This window comes from Heteronotia binoei, chromosome 5 (assembly GCF_032191835.1).
Source record: "Heteronotia binoei isolate CCM8104 ecotype False Entrance Well chromosome 5, APGP_CSIRO_Hbin_v1, whole genome shotgun sequence".
NCBI classification, from domain to species: domain Eukaryota; kingdom Metazoa; phylum Chordata; class Lepidosauria; order Squamata; family Gekkonidae; genus Heteronotia; species Heteronotia binoei.
The window spans coordinates 27962179-27974576 of NC_083227.1; the positions used below are offsets into that span (position 1 = coordinate 27962179).

The 12398-nt window shown below is 42.8% G+C and overlaps 2 protein-coding genes across 2 annotated transcripts in view; both read left to right on the top strand.

The window, feature by feature from the left end:
- Nucleotides 1–12398, top strand: part of LOC132571890 (zinc finger protein 420-like) — a 92795-nt gene that overhangs the window by 25716 nt on the left and 54681 nt on the right. The gene's annotated exons all lie outside the window — the stretch shown is intronic.
- Nucleotides 956–7692, top strand: LOC132570971 (oocyte zinc finger protein XlCOF6-like; the record flags this gene model as incomplete). The annotated part of the gene is made up of 6 exons (XM_060237607.1): nt 956–1153; nt 3177–3291; nt 4155–4231; nt 4453–4579; nt 5838–7233; nt 7317–7692. Coding segments are annotated over exons 1-6 (2289 nt in total), but the record flags the coding sequence as incomplete, so codon positions are not given.

The window sequence follows — 12398 nt, forward strand, 5'->3', positions numbered from 1 at the left end:
TTTGGTTGTATCGCATAAAATCATAGATTCGGAAAGGACCTCCAGGGTCATCTAGTCCAACACCCTGCACAAACACTGGAGTGACCGTAGCTGGGGACTAATCTGCAGGTTTTCTGCTAGTTCCCAGTTATAGCCTTGGTGTGGCATTCTATACCAACTGGAGTATTCAAGTTGATTTTGAATGGAGACTTATGTAGACTGCGGCAGTAGTCTAGCCTCAAAGTTACCATAGGGGAGATCCAGGTGGCTAGAGGAGCATAAGGAAAGCTCATGAATTAACACAACACATTAAGTGATGCCAACATTCCATAGTGGGATCCTAGTTTCAAGAAACTACATACAGCAGTACAAAGACTACAATCCCTAATAATTTATCTAAGAAACTTTGTGAATCATTTTTGCCTGCAAAGAAAAGCCCCCTTGAATAATGCTGTGTTTCAGAGCTTGTGGGAATGGGAAACATGATACTCTTTCAGATCTCAGGCCTTCCCAACCAACATCTTCCCAGGGCAGTTTTCCATTTCTTCACTTGCAGCCATTTGACCCACATCAGTCCAGCTCAGTCCCATTGGAAGAGGCTGACGTAATGGGACGTTATCTCCATGGACAGACTCAGCCAATGTAAACAGAGGCTAAGCTTAATGTGCCAGAGACACTTAAATTTCCAATGAACCTGTGGAGGCATATCTCAGATAACTTGGTTTGTAATGTAGAAAAATGATATAAAACTGGTCTGCAGCCCACAAGAAGTCCTTTTGTTCTGCTCCACCAGGGCGATTCTTATGTATCTTCTATTTGAAGGTTTATGATACTCAGTGGTGGAAGTCCATTTTATCTGATTTTCCATGTAACTGTCTGTTTATCTCCTTTTCTCCAGAGAGAAGCTTTTCTTCATAGCCAAATGGCTAAAGGCACCTTTACGCAATCAGAGGGGACCCAAGAGAATTGGAAAGAGATGGAAGAGCAGAATCCAGGAGGACCTGGCATTTGCAAAACAGTGAAGAAAAGCCCCCATTCCACCCCAGCTGGGAGCGGTGTTGAATGCTGGGAAGGCCTGGTGCCAGATACCCAAGATCAGCTCATTGCAATCTCAGATGTACACTGCCAACGATTCCGGCAATTCCGCTACCATGAGGCTGAGGGCCCTCGAGAGGTTTGGAGCCAGCTCCACGGACTTTGCAGCCACTGGCTGAAGCCAGAGAGGCACTCCAAGAAGCAGATGCTGGACCTGGTGATCCTGGAGCAGTTCCTGACTATCCTACCCCAGGAAATGCAGTGCTGGGTCAGAGGATGTGGGCCGGAGACCAGTTCCCAGGCAGTGGCCCTGGCCGAAGGTTTCCTTCTGAGTCAGGCAGAGGAGAGGAGGCAGGCAGAACAGGTGAGGGGATTTCTTCCAGGCAGGGCTTTTTTCTGAGCAGGAATGCAGTTCCGACTGGCTTGGTGTCCGGAGGTGTGGCTTCATATACAAATTAGTTCCTGCTGGGGGTTTTTCTAGAAAAAAGTACCTCGTGAAACAGTGGTGATGTCAGGGGGTGTGGCCTAATATGCAAATTAGTTCATGCTGGGCTTTTTCTACCAAAAAAGCCCTGCCCAAAGGTATATCCAATTCAAGGAATGATATCTGGCCTTATCTTAAATGTTCCCTGGCAGACCTTTGTCCTAAGCATTTATCTTCCAAATTGAAGATTTAATCGCCTCTCAAGCAGCCTCTTCTCCTAGAGAGTTTCTTATCCCTCCAGGTAACTCCAGGTCTGATCAAAGGGTACTGAGTCTGGGAGTGGGGTAGCTGCTTCCCAGATTGGGTGAGTTAGCATTATTAGAGACAGGGCATGAGGGGGGAATCACACCACCTATGTATACAGGAATTGTTCCCTTAGAAAAAGACAGATGTTCAGACCAGTAAAGATTTATTGAAAAAACAAATTGAAAAGGAATGAAACAAGTACACTTGCACACAAAAATACTTTTTAAACTCACATGCCAAGCTAAATAAGAAGAACTGGAATGAGCAGGGACTAATTTTAGTGAGAGGCTGCATTTACTAATCTTGAAGAAAGTTTTGAAATGGCCTGCATTCCACAGAAGAGAGGTGAAGAGTGATGTAGGAGCCGAGAAAACCCACACAATGGAAATGAGTGCTTGCATTTATTTTAAGTTATAATCCACTCTCCACAAAACAGGTGTGGAGCCGGTGACTACAGTTTCTAGATAAACAATTTAAGTCCTTCTAAAATGCTACATACAATTAAATCAGTCTATAAAACCAATACAAAGTGATGACAATTACTATGAAATTCAAGATGGCATACAATTCATATGGAGAGGCAATATACAGATGCCTCAAAAAGAAGGGAGAAAGGGGGAAGCAAGAGGAGGAGGAAAGGGGAAGGAGGGGAGGCCAAAACTAGCTGTAGCCTATCAACGCCAGTCCTGCCCTCAGTCATAGGCCTGGTGGAACAGCTCTGTTTTGCAGGCCCTGCGGAATTGTACTGAATCCTGCTGGGCCCTGCACTGATCTGGAAAAGTGTTCCACCAGGCCGGGGCCAAAAGGGTTGAGAACCAGGCCCCAGGTTGAGAACAGACATTCTTTGGGCTGGGGAAACCTTTACAGGAAAAATGTTTCCTGAGGCACTATGACAGGTTAATCCCAGAAACAAATGGCTTGATGTATTTACCGGAATCTTGATGAGACGCTTGATGGTTCTCCTGGAGGGAGATCAAAGATTGGGGACGAGCTGAATGGCTCCCTGAGGGACTGGCTACGGGTGTTAATATTCATAGCTGAAGTACAGAATGGGAGATACTTCCAAATGTTGTGGATATGCTAAGAAGGACAAATGGGGAGGATGGAAGAAATTAATTCAAGGAGAAGAGCTGATTTGCTGAGAAACCCATTGCTATCAATTATAAATGTAGGGTGGATTCTTGAGATAGCAAGACACCTTTACATTACTCTTCCGGAACTGTGGCCCAGTTTTGTCAAAATGGCTGGCATCCATTTTCTGTCATTTTAGGACAGACAGCATGGCACTTATGATTCTGGGATAATATTAATATGAAGGGTACCTGGGCTTCTCTCTCTCTAGCTGCCAGCTGCTCCTGTCTGAGGAGGCGTCTGAATGCTTACACAGAATCCATTCCATTCCACCTCTTACCCTTCTTTCTTGCTGTTTCAGAAGTGGACACCCTCCGTGAAGAAAAAAGTGACGTTCCCTGAGGTGGGAGGAGCTTCTTTGGAGCAAGGGCAGAGGGCACAGACTCAGGAGTGTCCCCAAGATGCCCTCTCCTGTGGTAAAGTCTCTTTGTACCTGGATATGTTAGGGGTTCCCCTGTGAGTTGAATGGGTGGAGAGCTCAGGTCAGGAAAAGAAATAAATACTTCTTCACACAACAGTGATTCTGCTTGAAGGGGAATAGAAAAATTCATGGAAGACAGTTCCTCCCATTAAACAAATTATTCACATCTTACCTTCCTTCCTTATGAGGAACTGAAGTTGGCTCAAAAGAAAGAAGGCAGACAGACCTGGGCAGAGCTATCCAACCTGGTGAATAAAGGGAGCCACCACCTTCTGGAAGAGTAGAGCTCTGGATACCATTCCCTCGGGAGCAATACTCATGGAAAAATTTGGCTTCTGTGCCCATGCTTATAGGGGCATCTGATGGGTGCTGTGAGAAACAGGATGCTGTTGTGGGGATGGCAGGCTGTGGACTGGCACCCCAAGGAGCTGTGGGGAGGGGCTTCAAAAGGTAGATGTGATGCCATTTTGATGTTACATCTGGCTGAAAACCGGGTTGGGAAGTTAGCATGCATAAAGATACTTGAAAACACATTGAAATTGCCCTTGAGGTTCCAAATATGCTCTAGTCACATCTGGATTTAGGCCAAATGTCAAGTGATTTCTTTTCCACCCCTTTCTGTCCCTCCCCTTAGGCCAGACAGAAATCTCACAGAGGTCTGAAATATGTTGACAGCCTCTCTGGTAATGTCTGAGTCTCATAGGTACCTAGTGCTTCTTTTCTGCCTCTCCCAGAATTTAGGAATAAGTGTTAAAAATGTGTTGAGTGTACACAGGGCAAGGTTTCGTAACCCTGGGAAGAGGACATGTGAAAAAGGGAATAAGCAAGCAAACCCCCTTCCTTCTTCTTTTGTCTCAGTAAAAGACAGTGAAGAGATACTGTTGAGCCGGCGTCTTCTCATACGTGTGGAAATGGCTGCTGTACCTCCAGTCCAGGTAGGAGAGATGAGCAGGGGACAGCCTGGGTCCCTCCTCCTTTCTCAGGGGAGCGTTTGCTCCTGCAGCTTCTACAAGGTGTCTGGGCAAGAAATGCTCTGAACACCGGTCCCTTTACCCATCCCAAGCCATACATCCTGTACCCTCCCACAAGACTCCCTTCCAATGTGCAGTCCCTGCCTGGCATGATCTCTGACAATGGAATCTGCTTTTCCTTTCAGTCTCCTGTTTCCTTTGAGGAGGTATCTGTCTATTTCAAGGAGGCAGAATGGGCCTTGCTGGATCCAGGCCAAAGAGCTCTCCACAGGGAGGTCATGCTGGAGAACTATGGGAATGTGGCCTTTCTGGGTGCCAAAGGTGAGAATTGCTGCCATTGGGATAAGGCATGAATCAAAATATTGAAACAAATGTTTTTGAGGCCTGTCTCACTACCTGGGAAGGAGTGGTGACTCAGTGGCAGAGTATATGCTTTGTTTGCATGCAGAAAGTTCCAGGTTCAATCCCCAGCATCTCCATTTAAAATGATCAGGTAGGAGGTGATATGAAAGACCTCTACCTGAGTCCCAGAAGAGCTGCTGCTAGATTGAGTAGACAATACTGATTTCAATAACCCAAGGGTCTGAATCAGTATAATGCAGCTTCCTGTGTTGTTCCTGTGTGTGTACTTGCTCAGAGACAACTGAGGCCAGAGTTGTGGCCATCACCCAAGCCAGAGAAGGTGTCCTGGCCTAAGGCAAAGGGATTGAGAGGCCTTCAGAAAGACTCTGAAAGGGGCCAAATACTAATTTCTCTGTTCCCAGCCTTTCCAAACACCCTTTACAACACACCATTCTACTCTGCTTGTGATCTGGAAACGATCCTGTCAAGAACCAAAGCTTGGGCCCCCTGGGTCACTTCTCTTTGTACCTGAGCACCATCCAGTTCAGTGGGTTCACGAGGAGAGTGCACACAAATAAAGCACACCCCTTTGAAATATAGACAGGTTTATTAAAATGTTTATTACATTTTTCAAAAACAGAAATACAAAGGTACAGAGAAAAAGACTAAAGGGAAAAAAAGAGAAATTAATCAATACAGCAATAAACTGACAAGAATTTTTATTCTTGCTTTCCTTCCCCATATAAGAATGATCACTTTCTCTTTCTTTCTCCCTCTCGCTCAATAAAAGAAGCCAGAAATATAACAGAGGCTTTGATGGACACAAACAACAGCCTTGTAGACAAAGAAAAGCTGGAGGGCTCCCCAGAGTGTATCTCCTTCCCAGATGAGCTGACTGAGAGTGAGTATCCTTCATGGTTATATCAAGGGAACAGGGACATTCATTTGGAGCAACATTGGGTGTGGCACAGTCATGCAGCCTGCTGGGTAAGGAGGGAGGGGCCTGAAATCTGAAGGCTCAGAAGCTGCTTCTGGGCAAGAGCTCAGCTATGGCTGTTGAAGGGGTGAGAGGTCATCAGATGCTAGATATTCTGTGGAGGGGTGGTTAAGATCAGCCAATCTGGATGAGGCTAAAGGGCCTACTGCAGTCACATAGCCCCAACAATAAAGATGCCTTTGGACCTTACAATCACTCCAGGTGCTAACAGGATCTCTCTCCTTATTCCAGCAGAGGATGATCAGAGGAATGAGGAGGATGAGGAACTTCATCAGCAAATGCCAGAAAGAATTAAAAATGAAGATTTGAAAGGAAACATCATCAGTCGAGGCAGACTTAAGAGAAAGAAAGGCAGCCGTGTGGTTGAGAAGAGAGATAGAACACTGCATAATTTACATTTTCCACAGCACAAGATAATGAAGCCAAGTAAATCCATTCAGTGTGGAAAGTCCTTCAGAAAGAATTCACAACTCTTTGGTTACCAAAGAATACACAGAAATGAGAGACTTTTTGAATGTTCAGACTGCAGAAAGAGATTCAGACACAGTTGCCATCTTCAACAGCATCAGAGAACCCATACAGGGGAGAAACCTTTTGAATGCTCAGAGTGTGGAAAGAAATTCAGTCAGAGTGGCACTCTTCAACATCACCAAAGAATTCACACAGGAGAGAAACCTTTTCAATGCTTGCAGTGTGGGAAGAATTTCAGTGTGAGGCAATATCTGCAAATGCATCTGAGAACCCATACAGGGGAGAAGCCTTTTGACTGTTCAATGTGTGGAAAGAGATTTAGTGTGAGGGGGAATCTGCAAAAGCATCTAAGAACCCACACAGGCGAGAAACCATTTGAATGTTCAGTGTGTGGGAAAGGATTCAGTCAGAGTGGTACTCTTCAGCTACATCAAAGAACTCACACGGGAGAGAAACCTTTTCAGTGCTCGGACTGTGGAAAGAAATTCAGTTCAAGTGGGAATCTTCAACTGCACCAAAGAACCCACACAGGGGAGAAACCTTTTGAATGCTCTGAATGTGGAAGGAAATTCAGACAGAGTGGCACTCTTCAGCAACATCAGAGAACCCACACAGGGGAGAAACCTTTTGAATGCTCAGAGTGTGGAAAGAGATTCGGTTGTGGTCGCAGTCTTCAAGAACACCAGAAAACCCATACAGGGGAGAAACCTTTTGAATGCTTAGAGTGCGGAAAGAGATTCAGCGCGAGTGGGAATCTTCAAAAGCATCAGAAAAGGCACACAAAGGAGAAACCTTTTGAATGCTCAGAGTGTGGAAAGAAATTCAGTCAGAAGATTGGTCTTCAGCAACACCAAAGAATCCACACGGGGGAGAAACCTTTGGAATGCTCAGTGTGTGGAAAGAGATTCAGACAGAGTAGCACTCTTCAGCGACATCAGAGAACCCACACAGGGGAGAAACCTTTTGAATGCTCAGAGTGTGGAAAAAAATTCAGTCAGGCTTGCAGTCTTCAGGAGCATCTGAAAACACACACAGGGGAGAAACCTTTTGAATGCTCAGAGTGTGGAAAGAGATTCAGTCAAAGTGGTACTCTTCAACGGCATCAAAGAACCCACACAGGGGAGAAACCTTTCGATTGCCCAGTGTGTGGAAAGAGATTCAGTCGGAGTAGCAATCTTCAACAGCATCAGAGAACTCACACGGGAGAAACCCTTTGAATGCTCAGAGTGTGGAAACAAAATTCAGTCAGAGGATTGGTCTTCAGCAGCACCAAAGAATCCACACGGGGGAGAAACCTTTGGAATGCTCAGTGTGTGGAAAGAGATTCAGACAGAGTAGCACTCTTCAGCGACATCAGAGAACCCACACAGGGGAGAAACCTTTTGAATGCTCAGAGTGTGGAAAGAAATTCAATCAGGCTTGCAGTCTTCAGGAGCATCTAAAAACCCACACAGAGGAGAAACCTTTTGAATGCTCAGAGTGTGGAAAGAGATTCAGTCAAAGTGGTACTCTTCAACCGCATCAAAGAACCCACACAGGGGAGAAACCTTTCAATTGCCCAGTGTGTGGAAAGAGATTCAATCGGAGTAGCAATCTTCAACAGCATCAGAGAACTCACACGGGAGAAACCCTTTGAATGCTCAGAGTGTGGAAACAAAATTCAGTCAGAGGATTGGTTTTCAGCAGCACCAAAGAATCCACACGGGGGAGAAACCTTTGGAATGCTCAGTGTGCGGAAAGAGATTCAGACAGAGTAGCACTCTTCAGCGACATCAGAGAACCCACACAGGGGAGAAACCTTTTGATTGCCCAGTGTGTGGAAAGAGATTCAGTCGGAGTAGCAATCTTCAACAGCATCAGAGAACTCACACAGGAGAAACCTTTTAAACGCTCAGTGTGGAAAGAAATTCAGTAACCATAGCTATTTTCAACAGCATCAAAGAACCCACACAGGAGAGAAACCTTTTGAATGCACAGAGTGTGGAAAGAAATTCAGTCAGGCTTGCGACTTCAGAAGCATCTAAAAACCCACACAGGGGAGAAACCTTTTGAATGCTCACAGTGTGGAAAGAGATTTAGTGTGAGGGGGAATCTTCAAAAGCATCAGAGAATCTACACAGGGGAGAAACCTTTTGAATGCTCTATGTGGAAAGAGATCCAGTGAACGCCATGATCTTCAACGGCATCAAAGAATCCACATGGGAGAAACCTTTTGAATGCTCAGTGTGTGGAAAGAGATCCAGTGAGTGTCGCAATCTTCAACGGCATTAAGGAATCCACACAGGGGAGAGACTTTTTGAATGCTCAGTGGGTTAAAAGAAAGATACTCAAGAGTTCTGCTGTTCGACGACATCAAAAAAGCCACAGTAGATAATTTTTTTTTGAATGCTCACAGAGTGAAAAGAGATTCAGTCAGAATTGCAGTCTCCAAAAATATAAAAAATGCACAGCATCTTGAATGCTCAAAGTGTGGGAAGAGATTCAGTTGGAATGGCGGTTTTCAAAAGCATCTAAGGACCCACACAGGAGAAAACATTTGAATGTCAAAATGTGAAAAGAACTTCAGTCTGAGTTTGAATCTTCACCATCATCAAAGAATCCACAAATGGAAGAACCATTTTGAATGCTCAGAGTATGGGAAGAGATTCTGTATGTCTTCCAGACTTCAAAAATATCTAAGAACCAGCACACTGGTGAAATCTTCTCAATGCTGGAGTTTGAAAGAGTTTCAGTCACAGTTATATTCTTCCAGCAGCATTGAAGAACTGCAGAGGAGAGATCAAATGTTCAGAATGTTGACTGAGATTCCGTTCTTATAGCACGCTTCAATAATTTCAAGAAACACACACTGGGGAGAAAATCTTTGAATGCTGAGAGTCTAAAAATAGCTTCAGCTAGAGAGGCCTTCTTCAGGGGAGAAAGCTTTTGAATGCTCAGAATGTGGAAACATATTCAGTCAGAATGGCAATCTTCAAAAGCATCTAAGGACACACACAGAGGAGGAATCTTTTGAATGTTCAGAATGTGGATAGACATTCAGTTGGATTGGCAATCTTCAAGAGTATTTATGGACCCCCCAGGAGAGAAACCTTTCAAATGCCTAGAATGTGGAAAGAAGTTCTCGGAAATGCGATCTTCAGCAATGTCAAAGAATCCACAAAGGGGAGAAACAATTTGAATGCTCAGAGTGAAGAAAAAAATCAGAGTGGAACTTTTCAAGATCATCTAGGAACTCAGAGAGGAGAGAAAACTTTTGAATGCTTGGTCTGTGGAAAGAGATTCAGTCAGCGTTGCTATCTTCAACAGCATCTAAGATTTCTTGGGCTGTGGAAAGAGCTTTAGCCATGATGGAAGACTGTAGGATTAATTTGGGTTGAAAAGAAAACGTTGTGTCCCCCAACTCAAATACCCACTAAGTTCAAAGAAGTCAGACCACCCAACAACATACAGTATGAGATCCGGTTTGGTGTAGTGATTAAGCACACGGACTCTAATCTGGGCGAACTGAGCTTGATTCGCCATGCCTCCACTTATAACTGTTGGTGTGACCTTGGGTCAGTCGCAAGTTCTCTCAGAGCTGTTCTCAAAAGAGCTCTCTCAGCCCCACATTCTTCACAGGGTGTCTGTTGTAGGGAGGTGAAGGGAAAGGAGATTATAAACCACTTGGAGACTCCAAGTGAAGGGGAGGGTCTAAATTCAATCATGTCTCAACATATAGAGCAGACAGAGAGTATTTCCCCCCCTAGCTATTTTAGTGTTGAAAAATAGCTGTGTTAGAGCTGCTAACAGGACTTTAGAGGAAAAAAATATCCTGCCCTTCTCATAAGGCATAGTATGTGGAAATGAGTAGCTGAAGAAGTTAATAACATCCAAGGAAGTCTTTCTCAAAGGGACATCACCCTTTCCCCCCTCCAAGCAATATTTTTTATCAATCAGAAGGGATAAAAAAAAACTTCAGCTAAGGAAGGGCCACGGCTATTTGAAATAAGAGGATGCACCAATATTCCATCCCATGCAAAAAAAAAAAAAATGGGTTGGGTTTTCAATCTGCTTCAGTCAAATGGGTTATTATAGCTTCTATTATTTTTTTAAAAAAAAATTTAAATAATTTTATTGCATAATAAAAGGAAAAGTACACATAGAAAAGAATCAATCAACAACCACAACATAAGTACAGACATAAAATCCAATATACAACATATACCTAGCACACTCTAATAACATACCAACAGACTGACAACATATTGACATCATACTAACTCCTCATTCATACGAGGAGTGGTTGAGGTTATCAAATTATAAGTTCTATTATTCCAAGTCAACACCTTTTCCTTTAACCCATTGATATACTGGATTCCACGTTTCATTACATCTCTGGATGTTCTCCTCTCTTAGTCTAGTAGTTAGGATATCCATTTCTGCGGCCTCTAATAGCTTAATAATAAATTCTTCTCTGTTGGGTATTATGGCTGTATTCCAGTATTTGGCATAGAGAATTCTTGCTATAGTTACAATATGTAGTAACAGCTTCATATTGGGCTTAGAGAGATCACTCACACAAATACTTAACAGATATAGTTCCGGTACATGAGGTAAATCAATTTTCAGAATTTTTTTGATCCAAGTACCAATCAGAGCCCAATATTTTTTTGCCTGGTCACATTGCCACCATATATGGTACATGGTTCCTTTAGTTTTTTTACATTTCCAACATCTGTTACTATACTCCAGGTATATCTTTGCCAATCGTGCCGGAGTGAGGTACCAACGATACACCATTTTATACAAATTCTCCTTGTAAACAGCAGATCTTGTCAGTTTGAGATTACGCTTCCACAATTTGTCCCACTCTTCTAATTCAATATTATAACCAAAGTCTTTCAACCAATTAATCCAGGCCTCTTTTACTAATTCCCCCTGCATTTTTTCCTGGAGCAACCACTTATAAACATTAGAGATAAGTTTTGTTTTTATTTGTAAGAGTTGATCTAGCTCAATTAACTTCGATTTCTTTGGGAAACCTTTCTCTTTGTCGTTCTGATATTTAGATTTTACCTGGCATTGCAACCACCAGTCTAAGTTGCTAGTTTCTTCCATTTTCAAATTGTTTTGATTGTCTAATAGATCACCGTATGAACTCATACTTCCCCATTTAAACAAATTCGGATATGTGGAGGCTTCTATGGGTGACAACCACAGAGGTGTGTACCCATACTTGCTTTTGATCTCCAACCATACTCTAAAGAGTGACTTTCTTATCTCATGCCTTAAAAATAGACTAGCCTTAGTTGGAATTTGATACCAAAGGTAATTATGCCAGCCTCTCTCTAATCCCGCTCCTTCAATAGCCAGCAATCTCTTATTTTCTAGGGTTAGCCAATCTTTTAACCACATAATGCAGCATGCTTTATGATATAAAACCCAGTCTGGAAGTGAGAAGCCTCCTCTTAGTTTACCCTCCTGCAATATTTTTAGCCTAATTCTAGGCTTCTTACCCTGCCATATGAAATTCGAAATAATTTTATTAAGATCACGAAAAAAGATCTTAGGTAGGATAATTGGGGCCATTTGAAAGAGAAACAAGATTCTAGGTAGCACGTTCATTCTAATTGTTGCAATTCTGCCTAAGAGCGAAATCTGTAGGCCAGTCCATCTTTCCAGATCCGATCGGATTTCTTTTATTATTTTTTCATAGTTATTACGATAGAGGTCTTTTGTGTCGTTTGTAAATTGAATTCCCAAATATCTTATTTTCTTATCAGTTTTAAACTCAGAAATTTCTTCTAATTGTGTAATTTGCGTTTTGCTCAGATTTTTAGTCAAAAATTTCGGTTTTTGCATATTAACTTTGAAGCCCGAGACCTCGCTATATTGTCGTAATTTTTCCTTCAAATGTTCTATCGAGGACAATGGATCTTCCAAAATGCAGAGTAGGTCATCCGCGAAGGCTTGTATCTTGTATTCTTCGTTCTTAATTTTGGTGCCTTTAATTCTGTTGTCATCTCTTATTTTTTTAGTTAAGAATTCTAAAGTTGCTATGAAGAGTAGTGGAGATAATGGGCATCCTTGCCTCGTACCTTGCTCTATTTCAAACCGTTCCGTTCTGATTCCATTAAAATTGACTCTTGCACTCTGCTTCGTGTAAATAGCTTTTACTAATTTTTCTCCACATCCCATCGCTGCTAATGATTTTAATATAAATTTCCAATTAACTCTATCGAAGGCTTTTTCAGCATCTATCATGATTCCAACAAATTGTTTTTCTGGATGTTCTTTGTAATACTCCAACAAATTTGATAATAGTCTGATGTTTTGTTGCAT